A 14,949-nucleotide genomic window follows, 5' to 3' on the forward strand; every position below is an offset into this window, starting at 1 on the left:
ATCATTTAATTGAGTATGAGGATTTGTAGAAAGAAAAATAAAAAGATATTTAATTTCTCTTAAAATAATCATCTCATCAGTTTTACATGCTAAACCAACAATAACATGTAAGAATGATCACGATGGAAATTTTGTTTAACAAATTATTGAATTTTATCTTAAAAAAAAGTAAAAAAAATATATTATAATAGAAAATTGTCCTTATTTTATGAAAAACAATATAATTATTTGATTTTTTTTTTCCATAACCTTTAATTCAAATACAATTTTTTGGTATATGAATAACAAAATATTAATGATGTTTTTGTTGTTATTAAAAAGCACTTTTACGTTTTTAAGTTTTAACCAATTTTCCAAACATTAATCAAATTAAAAAATGTACTTTTGTTTTTTCGCCATTTTTTTTTGTTTTTCTTAGAGTTTACTTTAAATATTTGATTACTAATTATACTAATGTACTGCAGTGCATGTTAACAGAATGAAATCAAATAAAGTGTTGTTGTATTTATGGTTATATATTGGTTGATTAGAGAGTGAGAGGGAGGGGGTTAGGGTGTCCTTACTGCCAGTCTCCCTTTTGCTCTCTCTCTCTCTTTCTCTCTCTTACACACACTTGTGTGTGTAAATTGGCTCAAAGGCTTCGGTTTTCTGAATTTTCATCCAATTCTCGATTCTTTCACCTCACAAATCTTGACAGAAAATTGGCTCCTTGTGCTGATCAATCCTGTTGTTCTTTGCATTTCCCAATGGCGTTTGTTCTTCTACTCTGTAAGTTTTAGTTTTCTTCCGTCATGTTTTTGAGATTCTTCTCCCAATTACAAATTTTTGCCTTCTTAATTACCTAATTCATGTTACTGCTTGTTTTAGATAAGGTTTATCTGTTACGCGATGATTTCATTTTCGATGTTTCGACTTCTGTTGTTAGTTTCATCCCTCCGAGGCTCTGATCTGTAGATTTTAGCGTATGCTTGATTTATGTTATATCTGTGAGTTCGTCACAAGATCTGATATAATTTGATAACTTTTCGTATATCTAAACCGAATTAATCCAAATGCAGCAAGTTTTACGTCCTCTGTGATGATTTTATTCCAATTCTCGACATTTTAAGCCTAAAAATCAGAATTTGGGAGTAGATTTTGTCAAATCGAAACGGTTTTTAGAGATAATGTATGCTATTCACTTTCAATTTTATGATTATCCGTTACTATATATGCTGGCGAGAATTTGTGTGTTGTGTAAAACTTGACATGCGTATTCCGTTTCCCTTTTTGACCTTCACAAGCACCTCGTGTGTTCTTTTTTCTTCTTTATTTCTTTGAGTGTTTTTTGGGGCAATGTTCGTAGGGATTTTACTTGTGAGTGCTAGAAGTAGTTGTTGACACTCATTCATACGTTCTCTCTGTGCTTTTTCTGGTTCTCTGAATTTTTTAGGGGAAAGTGTCAAATGAGAAATCTGTGTATGAAATTGTTAGTAGTTGTAATCTCAAAGAAAAAAAATAAAGGTGAAAATAAAGATTTCGATCCTTGTGCATTTGTGATGAGGAAGATAGAAATAAACAATCTTTCTGAACAGCATTTAGTTATTATCATTGTGGTACCCTTTCCATTTGACAGAGCCTTTTCAAATTGCTTTCACTTGGTACAATAGTACATCTGCACTGATTCATTTTTTTTGGCTCATGTAACTATCAAAACAGAATCCATTTATTTTTTTATCTTCTTTAGAAACTCAGTCCCTCGGTTAACATAAGGAAATTCAGATATCCACAGTGTTAATTTATGATGTTAGAATTGTCAATTTGCCATATGTTATGCTCTTGTCTTGATGCACATGGGTAGTTTTTATAACACTCACCAACTATCCATCTTTGAATATAAGGTTAAAAACTTAAAATGTTCATAGACAACAACAAAACTTTTCTTATTAATTGACATGTAACAAGTACATATAACTTTTATAATATGTAATGACATAAGTCATAACTCATAACTTATAAGTTTCGATTCTATTCATGGGCTCCCACTCTCTTTGTGTGTGTATGCATTTTGCCACAAAAAAGTCAAAGTCAACTCAGATATTATTATGAATAAACTATGTTTCCAGCTACTAAATGGAACAATAAATTAAGTATAGCTGGCTTGAAAGATATTGTTTTTAGTTAGACTGTCAACCGATCCAAGGTGTTTGGTGGAACCTAAAAAAATAAATTCCCTTTTTATTTCTTATACTTTCTAAATTAAATGCAAACGACTAATTATATATATATTTTTTCCATGTAGGATGTTATTTAGAAGCTGCACCATGAAATTTGTAACAAAGAAAGGACTGAAATCCATCGTGCCACTTCGTTTAAAAGGAAAATCCGCCACCCGTTTTTGTTTTTTCCCAAAAATAAAAGCCGAATATGGGCCCGGAAACACACCCGTTTATCTCAATGTCTATGACCTCACACCCATGAATGGCTATGCTTATTGGGCTGGCTTTGGCATCTTTCACTCCGGTGTAGAAGGTATGCTTTTCTGTATTAAGTCGTTCTTTCTGTATTAAGTCATACAGATACTGATTAAGTCTGTTATGATGTAGTTCATGGAGTGGAATATGCATTTGGAGCTCATGATTATCCGACTAGTGGTGTGTTTGAGGTTGAGCCACGACAATGCCCGGGGTTTAAATTTAGGAGGTCGATATTAATCGGGACTACATGTTTGAACCCAAGCGAGGTTCGAGAGTTCATGGAGCATCATGCTGCAAACTACAATGGTGACACGTATCATCTAATTGTCAAAAACTGCAACCATTTTTGCAATGATATTTGCTACAAGTTGACTGGAAAGCAAATCCCTAAATGGGTTAATCGGCTCGCTAAATTGGGTATTATTTTCTTAAATCTTTACTTGTTTTATCATTGGATTAAGTCACGTCACCATTAAGTCCATTAAGGGTTGTTTCTTTTTGACTTAATGGATATTAAACTTGATCCGGAGTTGTTTCTTTGACTTAATACATTCAGAATGTCTGAATATGGTAAGTCAAAAAAATTGGCTGGATCCATTCAATAATCAATACTTGAAATTTACAATAATTGCACAAAACGTCTAGAAACCATTTAATAAAAATGAATTTATTAACATACCAAATTATTATATTAAAATATGATACAATTATGCTTCTCAAAATATAAAAAATTTGATTTTCTTCATTTAATGGAAAGTATTTGTATATGTGTTGATTATTAAAAGTTGAAGGAGTCTATTTTCAAATTTTACTAAATAATATATTGTATGTATAACTGTAACGTCTTTTCGTTCGTCTTTTATGGATACTTTAATTTTTAAACAGAAATAGTAAAATGGTACTTTACTCATATTCAAATAGTTCATTGAACGGTTGTCATTTTATTTGAAGATACATGTTTACACATTGGGTATTAGTTGTTGTTATATATAGGTTACCAAATTAAGTGATATGTGTACAGGTTCAGCGTTTAGCTGTGTACTACCAGAAGCCCTAAAAGTGTCTACAGTGCAACACGATCCACGATGCTTAGCATACCAGGGTGAGGGTGAGGGTGAGAGTGAGATGCGAAGGCTAAGAAGCAGTAGTTTTAGTTGCCTAGCATCGGTTTCATCAAGGCAGAGACACTTGTCCACATCTTCTTTGCTTTTGCAGTCGCCTTTGAAAGGGTGCTTGCCACCTTGGGAATTGAGACGTTCTACCAACAACTCGTGTGCACAATGACAATTAGATTTGGTTTTTTTCTTCTAAAAAAAAGGCGGTTTGATCGTTAATTAGTTGTGTATTTGTAATCAAACTACCTATATAAGTTTTAGGAGAACCAATGTGTTTATTGATTGCACTAGTAGAGAAGAACCAATGTGCTTATATGATGACAGGGTCCCAATCTAACATACGTCAAACACGCTATAATAAATATGAATCTCTACAGAACATAATACAATACAACTAATGTTTTACTTAAGGGATACGTATTCCAAAAAAAAAAAAAAAAATTAGTCCGAAAGTTTCACTAATTTTGTTTTAAATAAATAAAAATGTATGTATGAGTCTGAATCTACCGTTGAAAAAACAAACCTGCATGAACACAAAAGAGATGGTTCAGATTAATTGAGGTATATCTAGGTTTCCATTAACACGATGATCTGATGAGATTTGGGTTGTGTTGTATAATAAGTAATATATAGTTTAAATAATGGTGAAACAACACACACACTTTATTGATAGATTTTGATTTTGTTAAGATTGATGACGTACATTACACGCGGGAAACATGTAATATTTAGTGATTGTTGTGTTTTTTCAAACTGTACAACTTAAACAAAAGGAACTAAGTTATGGTGGGTGGGAGGCTGTGTACTGAATCAATCAATCGTCTTTCTCATGCAAAACAGTTAGCCTACCATTGAGAGCCGCATGATATACTCGTTTCTCTGCCAAACCAATATCTGACATTATTAAGTTACCCTGCACAACCAACATAGTCATAATAATTATTACAAATTATAAAATGAAAATGAACGCGTATGTGTATATTATATATTATACCTCACGAGCCATCAATCTGCGAACATTTTCGGCGTATAATTTAGGATTGTCCTTCTCTTCTTGTGAGGGGTAATAAACTGGCAACCGTGTTACCGACATCTTATTTACAAATTGACATAACAGCAAAATCACATGCCGCACCTGAAAATTGGACAACAAACTGAAATTCCAATTCCTTCCAAAACATTTTGCGGACCAAAATGCCCTTTTAGAAGACAGATCAGCATTTAAATTTTAAACACTCACCCCAGATATGGAATCCCAGGCAGGGCTAAATCTTTCATAAGGATATTTCAAAATAACAGGAAGAACAGGAGCTTTTGCCAAAAATGCACCGGTTTTAAATGGAAGTATATAATCCCCATTTGTAGTTGTTCCTTCTGTATAAACAAAAACAAAGATAATTAAACTAAATTAGATACAGGTGGGTGGGATCAAAAATTAATAATTTTGCAGCTAACATGTGAATAAAAAAAACCCTACATTTCAGAAATACAAAAGAAATTATACACCTCAACACAAGTATTTTTAGCATTTAAAGAAGAAGGATTTTACTTGATAGAAATTTGTATATAAAATAATAACCTGGAAAAAGCATCATCATGGGTGCAGATTTATTTTCGTGGGCTTCCTGAATTCTCTCGTTCACCACAGCTGGAAGCAACAAAGTTAAAAAAATGAAACAGAAATTACATTTAAGAAAAAATGTAGAAAAAGAGAACACACACACACACACACACACATATATATATATATATATATATATATATATATATATATATATATATATATATATATATATATATTATAGAGCATCATGAAATATATTTTGATCATTGATACAATCCCAAGAAATATACAATACAGTTGTCATCAAACATTTAAATATACCTGAAACGCCCTTTGTATTTGATGATTTTGACTCCCGCTGGACATATACACAACCAAGACATTGGCTGAAAAAACAAAAAATTGTAATTATAAAGCAATGGATAACAAATGTATAAACTATAAAAGAATAATACAAGAAGATAGAAAACAAGACTTCATAAGTGTCTTTCTGATCTATGAATGTAGATTTTGCTGAATTTTATCTTCAGCATTGAAGGGATGTTTTTTTTAACAGATAACAAATGAAAATATGGATGTGATTCAAACCAACCTTATAAGGCCAACCAGAGGAAGCTTGCCCACTGATCTCTTCATCAATGATAAGAAACAAACCAAACATTCAGTTTATATTACCACAAACTTAAATGGATTTAAACTTTTTGGATCTAAAAAATCAAAAAGTAGACAAACCTTGGCAACAAAACTTGGAAATGAGGAAGACATATGGTACAAAATATCCAAATGTGAAACATGGTTTGATATGATTACTCCAGGTCGTTCATCTTCTTCCTCAGATTGCTCATTCAAATCCACCTGACCATTGAAAGTAATCAAGGTAATCAAATGCTGGTTTGAACTTTGAACTACAAATACTACTAGTTTTGCAAAAGAAATAATAATATCATGTTTACACTATAACTGTTAGATACTGTCAGTAAGCACATACAATAAAGAATCTTGACACATAAAGTGCCCTTGCTAATGATGTTCCTAATACAGGAATGAATGATAGAAATCATGAACTCGAAAAGCCACTTTTGATAGGGACTTCTATGACTCAATTTGCATATCCCTAAATTACCTTAAGAAGCAATTAACAAAGATAGTAAACTGGAAGCACATGGTTTACTGCATACTATATACATACACCAGAAATTAAGCTACCTCATTGTCGATACTTCCATTGATTTTTGGATTCCTGCAAGTCTCCTGAATCCAATAAAATCCGAATGCGAAAAGCATAATCCTAGAAAGAACCCTTCCAGACCAATAGAGAACAGTTCTCCTCCACCCACCCATGTGAGCGTAATCCTCCTGTTCGTCTTCCCGATTTGGTGCCATAAACAGAGTACACATCCTACAGATCAAGTAATACAGCACAACCACCGTCGTCGCCAACACCACCCGCAGAGGGAGGAGCGTAACGAGCGCAATTCCTAACAAAACCTTCTCCGGCCAGGGTAGCTCTCCACACCCCATGGTGCCATACACATCGTGTCGGACATACGCGGCGTATTTCTTCTCGAGCTCTTCGATGCTGGGGCGGGGTGTGGAGGAGTCAGATTTGTCGTCATCGGTTGTGGTGGTGGTGGTGGTGGCGGCGGTGGGGCTGAGGAGGGGGAGATCGTCATTATCAGAAGCGTCTTCGAGATTGGGTTGAGAAGTGGGAGATTGGGGTTTTGAAGATAAGTCTTTGAGCTGTGAATCCATTTAAGATGCGAGGGCTGATCTTGCTGGATTTGATGTTGATTGTTTGTATTTCATAGAAATGCGGAAGAGTGACAGTAGACGTGAAGATCGATGGTGGTGCCGGATGTAGGTGGTGGAGCTGGTTAGATATAACCCAAATACGAGAAGAGAAGTCCCCACCGCGATCACAAGAACTGAAGAAAGAGACTCCCAATCTCAATCTCAATCTCAATTATTATCTTAAATCTATTTAAAACTAAAAACAGAATACCATTCTCAAGCTTTTTATTATTTTTATTTATGGAAAAAGCGAAAATTAGTATTATTTTATTATTTTTTTTTAAAGATCAAGTCATAAATGGATCAAGAATATGAGTCTGTTATATTATCTACAAATACAATATATAATTTTTTTAGTTTTAATTTATACATCATTTAGTTTAACTAATGTTTACTTATTTGTAAAATAAAAAAAAAAAAAATAAACATAATAATCATGTTAAACTTAATAAAGCTTTTAGATAAAGTTGTAACAAAGATATATACTTTTTAGTTATTATCAAAAAATAAAAAAGTTATATCGATAAAAATCATGAAATTCTAAAACGAAGTAAATCATGCAATTTATTTATATAATAAAATGGATGATATGTAATTTTTTTATTGCATTATATGGTGGAATGGAATTAAATAATGGATATCAGCAATACAATAAAATTTTAAAATTATCTAATTAAAATTATTAGATAAATTGAAGACTTTTTTGTTCCGTATATATCGGATATCGGATATTACCCAATACTTAATTATATTCTTAAGTTTTGATTTTATAAAATCGAAGAAAAACTAATAATCCTATAACTTCGTCCTTAAGAACGATTTGATAACTATAAGAAAAATTCTGTCGATATTATAAAACTTTTTCTTCCTTTATCACTAAAATCATATGGAAATTCTGGATGAACATAAAAACATTTTCGACCACTTTCTTTCGTTTCCCATGTTTTCATTCCTTGAAAAGTAATTAGAGTACCCCTTTTCTTTTCTTTTCTTTTTTTCTTCAAAATATTTGAGAATAAAATTTTCGTTCTAAGAATTCGAAGGATGGTAGTAACAATGGTTCTAGAAGAAAATACTTGGGCATGGCATTTGAATTTAGTTATTTAACTTACTATGGTTTCACATGGGGAAGGTAATCATGAATGGATCTTACATTGGTTGTGTAAAGCTGATCCCAAAGCCCTATAATGGTGGTATAGGATCAAAGTCCTATAATGGTGGTATTGAGTTAGCCGGGTCACACCATCCCAAAGTCCCATGAAATAGCAGGTTGCTTACGTCATAAAAACTGTATTCAGATTTTATCTATTGACTCTCCGCTATGAGTCTTAGCATAGCTTTCTATGATTCATATATGTACCTAGAATACATGACATTTAAATGAACGAAGTATGTAAGACAATCATTGTCTCGTGAGCTACATTTGTTTAGACACATAATTATTAGCAAAATCATTTGATAAAACTGTAATTTGACATTTATAAACGAGACCATGTTATGCAAGTCCTCACTCAATGCAAATCTTTTTGGGCCTTCCCGAGCCTCGGCTACTTGTTGAATCTAATGTACATAAGGGTTGCCCCAAATTGGGCGGGTCAAATAAAGTGACAATGATATACACCCCTAATTGGATTGGTTAAATAAAGTGACAAATAATTACCGGAGAACAATCATCCGATCAATGCCCTGCAATTGGTCCCCATGCAGACCTTAGGTCTAGCCGACACTTTCTCATTAATATGTAATTCGTTCATATGATGCATGACCACCATTTTCCTGACTCAATCTCACACAAATGATTGTTGTTATGCTCAAGCACTTTCAATAATAACATTGCATAGTAATATATTCAAACATATTGTGACTGTAAAATACAATTCTTTAATACTCTTTCAATAATTCATGTAACAAATCGTATCTAGATAACCATTACTCATGAAAGAGTTTATTTGTTCGATAACATTTGTCTTTCAAAACCTTTAGCTTACCCATTAGAAAAAAGAGTTCATTTACTTGCTTGCTAGGATTTATTACCTTTTCAACAAAAAAAAATCAAATCACTTTCAAGCATCTCACTAAAAACTTTACTAATATGCCATGTACCTAGAGAAATTTCACATGTACTCACATGACTCGTTAGTAAAAACTAATTTCCGTTCTGACATCTAGCTTGGTGCTATCTCTTAGCTCAATCACTTGTCCAAACCTAATTGGATAAACACTAAGCTCCCTAAGACTGTTACTAAACGGCTTAATGTCGTTAAGCCGATAATCCAATATTGCAAACCGGACAATCCTGTAAACTTGGGTTTAAAACTCTCATTATCCAAAGCGAGAGTTCCACCATGGAAACCCTCTATCAATCCCAGTTCATACCAATATCGTGTTACGAATTTCAAATATTATATCGGGTTTCAACCCTTTACGACCCGACTTACTTAACTACAGTTACGTATTAACAAATCAAGAGGATACCTTAACTTAAATGACATTCATACCCTTGCTAAACAACCTCACGACCTTTGTCTCTAAGTTGTAATCGTCGTCCACCAACTTTTATCTTAACTCTTGTATACTTACGTTAAAACGTACATCCAAAGGCTACAAGATGTTGCTTAAGTGCTCGCAACACTCATTTCTAAGCTATATCCATAATCGTCCAGCACATCTACATGAATCCAAATTTTTTGGTAACAAATCAATTGCTTTTCAAATTTTGAAAAAACAATAATTATATCCTAATTTATTTCCGACATCTTTGTTATATATCAATTCAAAAATTCAATTAAGTATGTCATGTTTTTAAATCATGATTACTTACGATTGATGATCAGATGAATTTTTTTACTGTTATTATTTTTTTTGTTTATATAAAAATATTAATTATACCGACCATGGTTTCATGGTTTTTAACACAATATCTATGTAAACAATATTCTAAAGTTATTAATATGATCGGTGAAAAATAAAATTTTATAATTAGTTTTATATATATATGGGATGAGCAGTTTGTCCCAAATCCCGATCCCGTATTGGTACCGTACCGGAACTGATACCGAACCGTACCGAATTTGAAAATATGGGACGGTACTCGGTGCTCCAAATACATGAAATTCGGGATTCGGTACCACCGATACCGGTACTAGTATCGAAAACCGGTGCAATTTCCGGTACCGGTGTCGGTGATGTTAATTCGGTTCGGTACTCGGGATTGACTTTCGATAAAATTCGGTTTTCGGGAAATCGGGAACGGCACAGGTCGGTACCGGTTCCATCTCATGCTTAGGTTATTTTGTTTTTATTAAGTATTATGTGACAGAATGTACAGATCTGGACCAACGGGTGAAATTAATCAATGGACATAATTTAAGAGTGTATGATATTACAATGGGATAACATGTACCATATAATCACACATTTTTTAGCAAAATGGTATTTTGGACAATTAACTACATTTATAAAAGGAAAATTTCAGATTTTTAGGGATGATTAATTCTCTTAATTTAAAAAAAAATCTGAATTTTTTAATTAATTCAATTTCAATTTTTACCGATTTTATTCTGTCAGAATGTTTTTTGTTAGAATAATGATCTTTCAGAATTTTATTCTAATAGAATATTATTGAAGAAAAACAAAATTATTGAATCAGATGTTGAAAAATAACAAACATTTCAATATATTCTTATACATCCGAACTTAAATACAAATTCATACATATTCTTACAGACTAAAATCCTTATACATTTTAATATAATTATACATATTCTAAAAGAATATCAACAAAAATGATTAAAGTTCTTAAAAAATAACAACATTCTTAAATTGTGAGTATGATCAAACTTTATTCATTCTTCAAGTTATTCCTATTAGGTCTTCAATGCCTTCTTCCAGCCATTCCTATCAAAAATACAAAAAAAAAAAAAAACAATAATTGTTAAAAACATGTTACTTGCAACTAACTATCACTTAATATATTCTGGTTGAATACATAAAATATGACAGAATACATCGATTTTATTATGGTAGAATACATTCTGATAGAATACATAAAATACATATAAAAGTATTGTATTTACTGCTAATATAATTTTAGATTTCAAATATACAATAACGAGGGTATGAATATTGGATATTTTCCACATATTGCTTATTTAATCAAGTGATTATAAATGCTTTTGAGAAGACTTTTCTCATTCATACAATGTTTAAGTTCTAAATTGTCTCAAATTTGTGAAAATCTCTTATAAACTGTTAATCAAATCTTCATCCTAAATTGATTAAAAAATCAAATACCAATAGCAAAGATTGATGTTACTCAGGTAATTAACAAATAAGGAGTTAATAACAACAACAAAAAAAAACATATCAAAAGGTTTAATGAAGAAAATAAAAGAAATACTCTTTCAGGCAATTAACAAATAAACATACCACATGTTAGAAGCAAGTAACACAAACAACCAAGTTAGAATTACTTTTGTGTTCTTGAAGAATTTGAACATCAAAATGTCCTTGAGGCATTTCTACAAACACCTGGCATGCAACACATAAATCAAATTTTCTTTCAGGCCATTGCTACAACAAAGCTGCCAAATTCTCTTTGAGGCATTTCTACAAAAATCCATCGATTGTTAATCAAATGAACACCTATGTAGTTCTGCCAAATCAAACAAGAACAAAAAGAAAAGAAGGAGCCTTTACCTATTGATTGAATCATTGTTGCCCAGCTTCCTCCATCACCGATTCCACCCACCTGCCGATTGCCACCACCCTATACGACTTATTGTCGCCTTACAACTCCCAATTTGCAACCACCCTTGTGCCCTCACGATTTCTGAACCACCAGACCACCATTCGACTTCCATCAATCGCTTGATGCCTTCTCGATCTGATGAAGACGACGATGAGGACCGAAGTCCCTTTCTCAGCCCTCCTTGCGAATCTGTTGACCCTCACTAGTGCCCTTGATTTTTGAGGTTCCTTATTCCCGATCTGTTGAAGAAGACGCGTCACCAAAAAAATAGGGTCGATGATTTGCATTAGGGTTGTGGATATGATGGTTTGAAATAAGTCAAATAATAGTAGACGTGATTTAAGGGATATACCAAATATATAAGAATTTATTTTTAGTTTATAAAAATAAAATGACTCATCTACCCTTTTTTTACATTAATGATTTATTTTTTTCTTGAATTCTCATTGGTGCATTTAGGCACACAATAGTTGCTAAAAACATTTGAACCTAGTTTTATATATATATATATATATATATATATATATATATATATATATATATATATATATATATATATATATCCAAAAATCAAAATTTCATATGTTTTACTAAAATACCCTTCTCAAATTAATAGTTAGGAATAAGCCATTTTAATTAGGATATCAAGTTTTTATAATTCAATTATATTTCTCCTCTTCTTCTCCAGCATGTCGTTATTCTCCTCTTCTTTTGCAATCTTCATGAGTTCATAATTGAATTATTCCTCTTGATTTTCGGTGATTGGTTGGTTTCTCTTGAATTATTCACTAGTAATTTCAACATTGAATGTAATTGTGAATGTTATTTAAGAGGAAAATCAATATTATCATTAATTTTTGTACCATTATTTAGAACCCTTAATACGAGAATCTAGTAGCTATTTAAGAAGAATTGGACATTCAAGATTCTTCAGTATACAATCCTTGTTCCTTTCTATTACATGCAAACTTTAATGCCACAATTTGAAACAATTCCTAACTTTAATACTTAACAGGAACTTTAATGTAATAATTTGAAACGATTCCTTCAAATTTAATGCCTTAATCTAATGAATAAGAGATATAGCAATGAAGAAAAGAAGCACAAGGTTTAGTCGACACTTTCATACCTGCGATAAGGAAGAATTAGCGGCATTAAGCTTTGAAAATTTTAATTACGGTTAAAAATTTGGGAAGGGTATTTTAGTACAAACATACGGGATTTTAATTTTTGGATAAGTTTTTTAATATTTGATTAATTTAAACCTACATAAATTATCATTTTGGATATAGGTGTGAGTTATATAGTTTGAGAAGGATATATATGTAATTATAAAATTTATAAGGATATAGAAGTAATATTTAAACTTTTTAAGGATATAAATGAAATTTTCTCATATATATATATATATATATATATATATATATATATATATATATATATATATATATATATATATATATAAATTGTTTTTATCTTTATTTTAATAGAATTAATATAGATTATAATAAATTTATTTTTATTTTTTTAAATCAATTATCCAAATTATATAAACTCATATTATTATTATTATTATTATTATTATTATTATTATTATTATTATTATTATTATTATTATTTATTTATTTATTTTTTGCTTTATTTAGTTATCTTTGTTTTTGTGGTTTAAAAATCTTTTAATATTTTGACGTTTTATTTAAATATTTTTTAATGTTTTTTTTAACATTTTGTTCGTTTAAATTATGTAATGATTTTTTGACCTTTTTTCGAATAAACAAATTAAAACCATAACCCAAACATGTACAAAAATTATCGTCCGTTTAGTTAAACGAACGAACATGAACAATGGTCTCGTTCGTTCATTTATGTTTGTGAACGTTCGTTTATGATGTCCGTTTACGTTCATTTATGTTCGTTCGTTTAATTTATTTACATTCATTTATATTCAATTTTTTTATTATATTAACATATTATATGTTCGTTTATGTTCATATACGTTTAATTTGTGTTTGTTTATCTTTTTCCGTTTATATTCGTTTAGTATGTTCACGAGCATAAACGAACGAACATTAACAAGATAAAATATTTGTTAAACGAACGAACACGAAAAAAAATATCGTTCGTTTATCCGTTTGTGCTCATTTGTTTGTTCGACTAACTTAAACGAATGAACACAAAGATAAACAAACACCGTTTGTTCGTTTGTTCGTTTGTTCGTTTGTTCGTTCGTATTCGTTTATTTGATAAACAAACAGGTGGTGTTTGTGTATCTTCGTGTTCGTTCATTTAAGTTAGGTGAACAAACAAACAAAACGAATAGATAAACGAATGGGATTTTATTTTTCATATTCGGTCGTTTAACAAATTATTTTGTTCATGTTTGTTTGTTTATGTTCATAAACATAAACGAACAAACATAAACGGAAAAAGATAAATAAAGACAATTGAACTATATGAACATAAACGAACATATAATATGGTAATATAATAATAAAAAAATTGAACATAAATGAATATAAATAAATTAAATGAATGAACATAAATAAATGTAAACGGACATTAAAACAAACGTTCACGAACATAAATGAATGAACGATATCATTGTTCATGTTCGTTCGTTTAACTAAATAAACGATAATTTTCGTTCATGTTCAGGTTATTGTTTTAATTTGTTTATTAGAAAAAAAAAGTCAAAAAAACCAGTATATAATTTAAACGACTAAAACGTCAAAAAAAAAAAAAAAAAAAAAAAAAAAAAAAAAAAAAAAAAACATTAAAAAATATATTTAAGTATAACGTCAAAAATCTTAAAAGATTTTTAAACCACATAAAATAGATAAATAATAATAATAATAATAATAATAATAATAATAATAATAATAACAATATGATTTTATATAATTAAGATAATTGATTTAGAAAATAAAAATAAATTTATAAATAATCTATATTAATTCTATTAAAATAAAGATAAAAAAGAATTATATTATATTATATATATATATATATATATATATATATATATATATATATATATATATATATATATATATATATATATATATATATATATATATATATATAGACCAATGACGTATAGTTAATTTTCACAAACCATAAGGAGGTAACCTATCAAATTTTAAACTCATGGACCAAAACTGATAATTCAACCAAATCATAAGGAGCATTTTTTTTAATTTACTCTAATTTAAATAATCATAAATTCTCAAACACTTAAATTGTTGATTTTTATGTTGAGTACTAATTCTAATA

The 14,949-nt window shown here is 30.2% G+C and overlaps 2 protein-coding genes across 3 annotated transcripts; one reads left to right on the forward strand and one right to left on the reverse strand.

The window, feature by feature from the left end:
- The first annotated feature begins 529 nt into the window (after positions 1-529).
- On the forward strand, positions 530-3,889 carry LOC111876254 (deSI-like protein At4g17486). Its single transcript, XM_023872794.3, has 4 exons — positions 530-768; positions 2,282-2,511; positions 2,586-2,873; positions 3,478-3,889. Exons 2-4 carry the CDS (start codon positions 2,283-2,285, stop codon positions 3,738-3,740), a joined length of 780 nt encoding a protein of 259 aa, XP_023728562.1. The 5' UTR covers positions 530-768; position 2,282; the 3' UTR covers positions 3,741-3,889.
- Positions 3,890-3,903: 14 nt separating this feature from the next.
- LOC111876253 (lysophospholipid acyltransferase LPEAT1) lies at positions 3,904-7,105 on the reverse strand. Of its 2 annotated transcripts, XM_023872792.3 has the most exons (9): positions 6,342-7,105; positions 5,868-5,990; positions 5,728-5,765; positions 5,457-5,521; positions 5,151-5,219; positions 4,812-4,945; positions 4,566-4,706; positions 4,421-4,484; positions 3,904-4,094 (listed from the first exon to the last, which is right to left on the reverse strand). In XM_023872792.3, exons 1-9 carry the CDS (start codon positions 6,885-6,887, stop codon positions 4,075-4,077), a joined length of 1,200 nt encoding a protein of 399 aa, XP_023728560.1. In that variant the 5' UTR covers positions 6,888-7,105; the 3' UTR covers positions 3,904-4,074. The 2 variants fall into 2 exon arrangements, with proteins under 2 accessions (XP_023728560.1, XP_023728559.1); XM_023872791.3 differs by lacking the exon at positions 3,904-4,094 and having other exon boundaries at positions 4,211-4,484; positions 6,342-7,104.
- Positions 7,106-14,949: the final 7,844 nt, after the last annotated feature.

This window comes from Lactuca sativa, chromosome 1 (assembly GCF_002870075.4).
Source record: "Lactuca sativa cultivar Salinas chromosome 1, Lsat_Salinas_v11, whole genome shotgun sequence".
Lineage (NCBI taxonomy): Eukaryota > Viridiplantae > Streptophyta > Magnoliopsida > Asterales > Asteraceae > Lactuca > Lactuca sativa.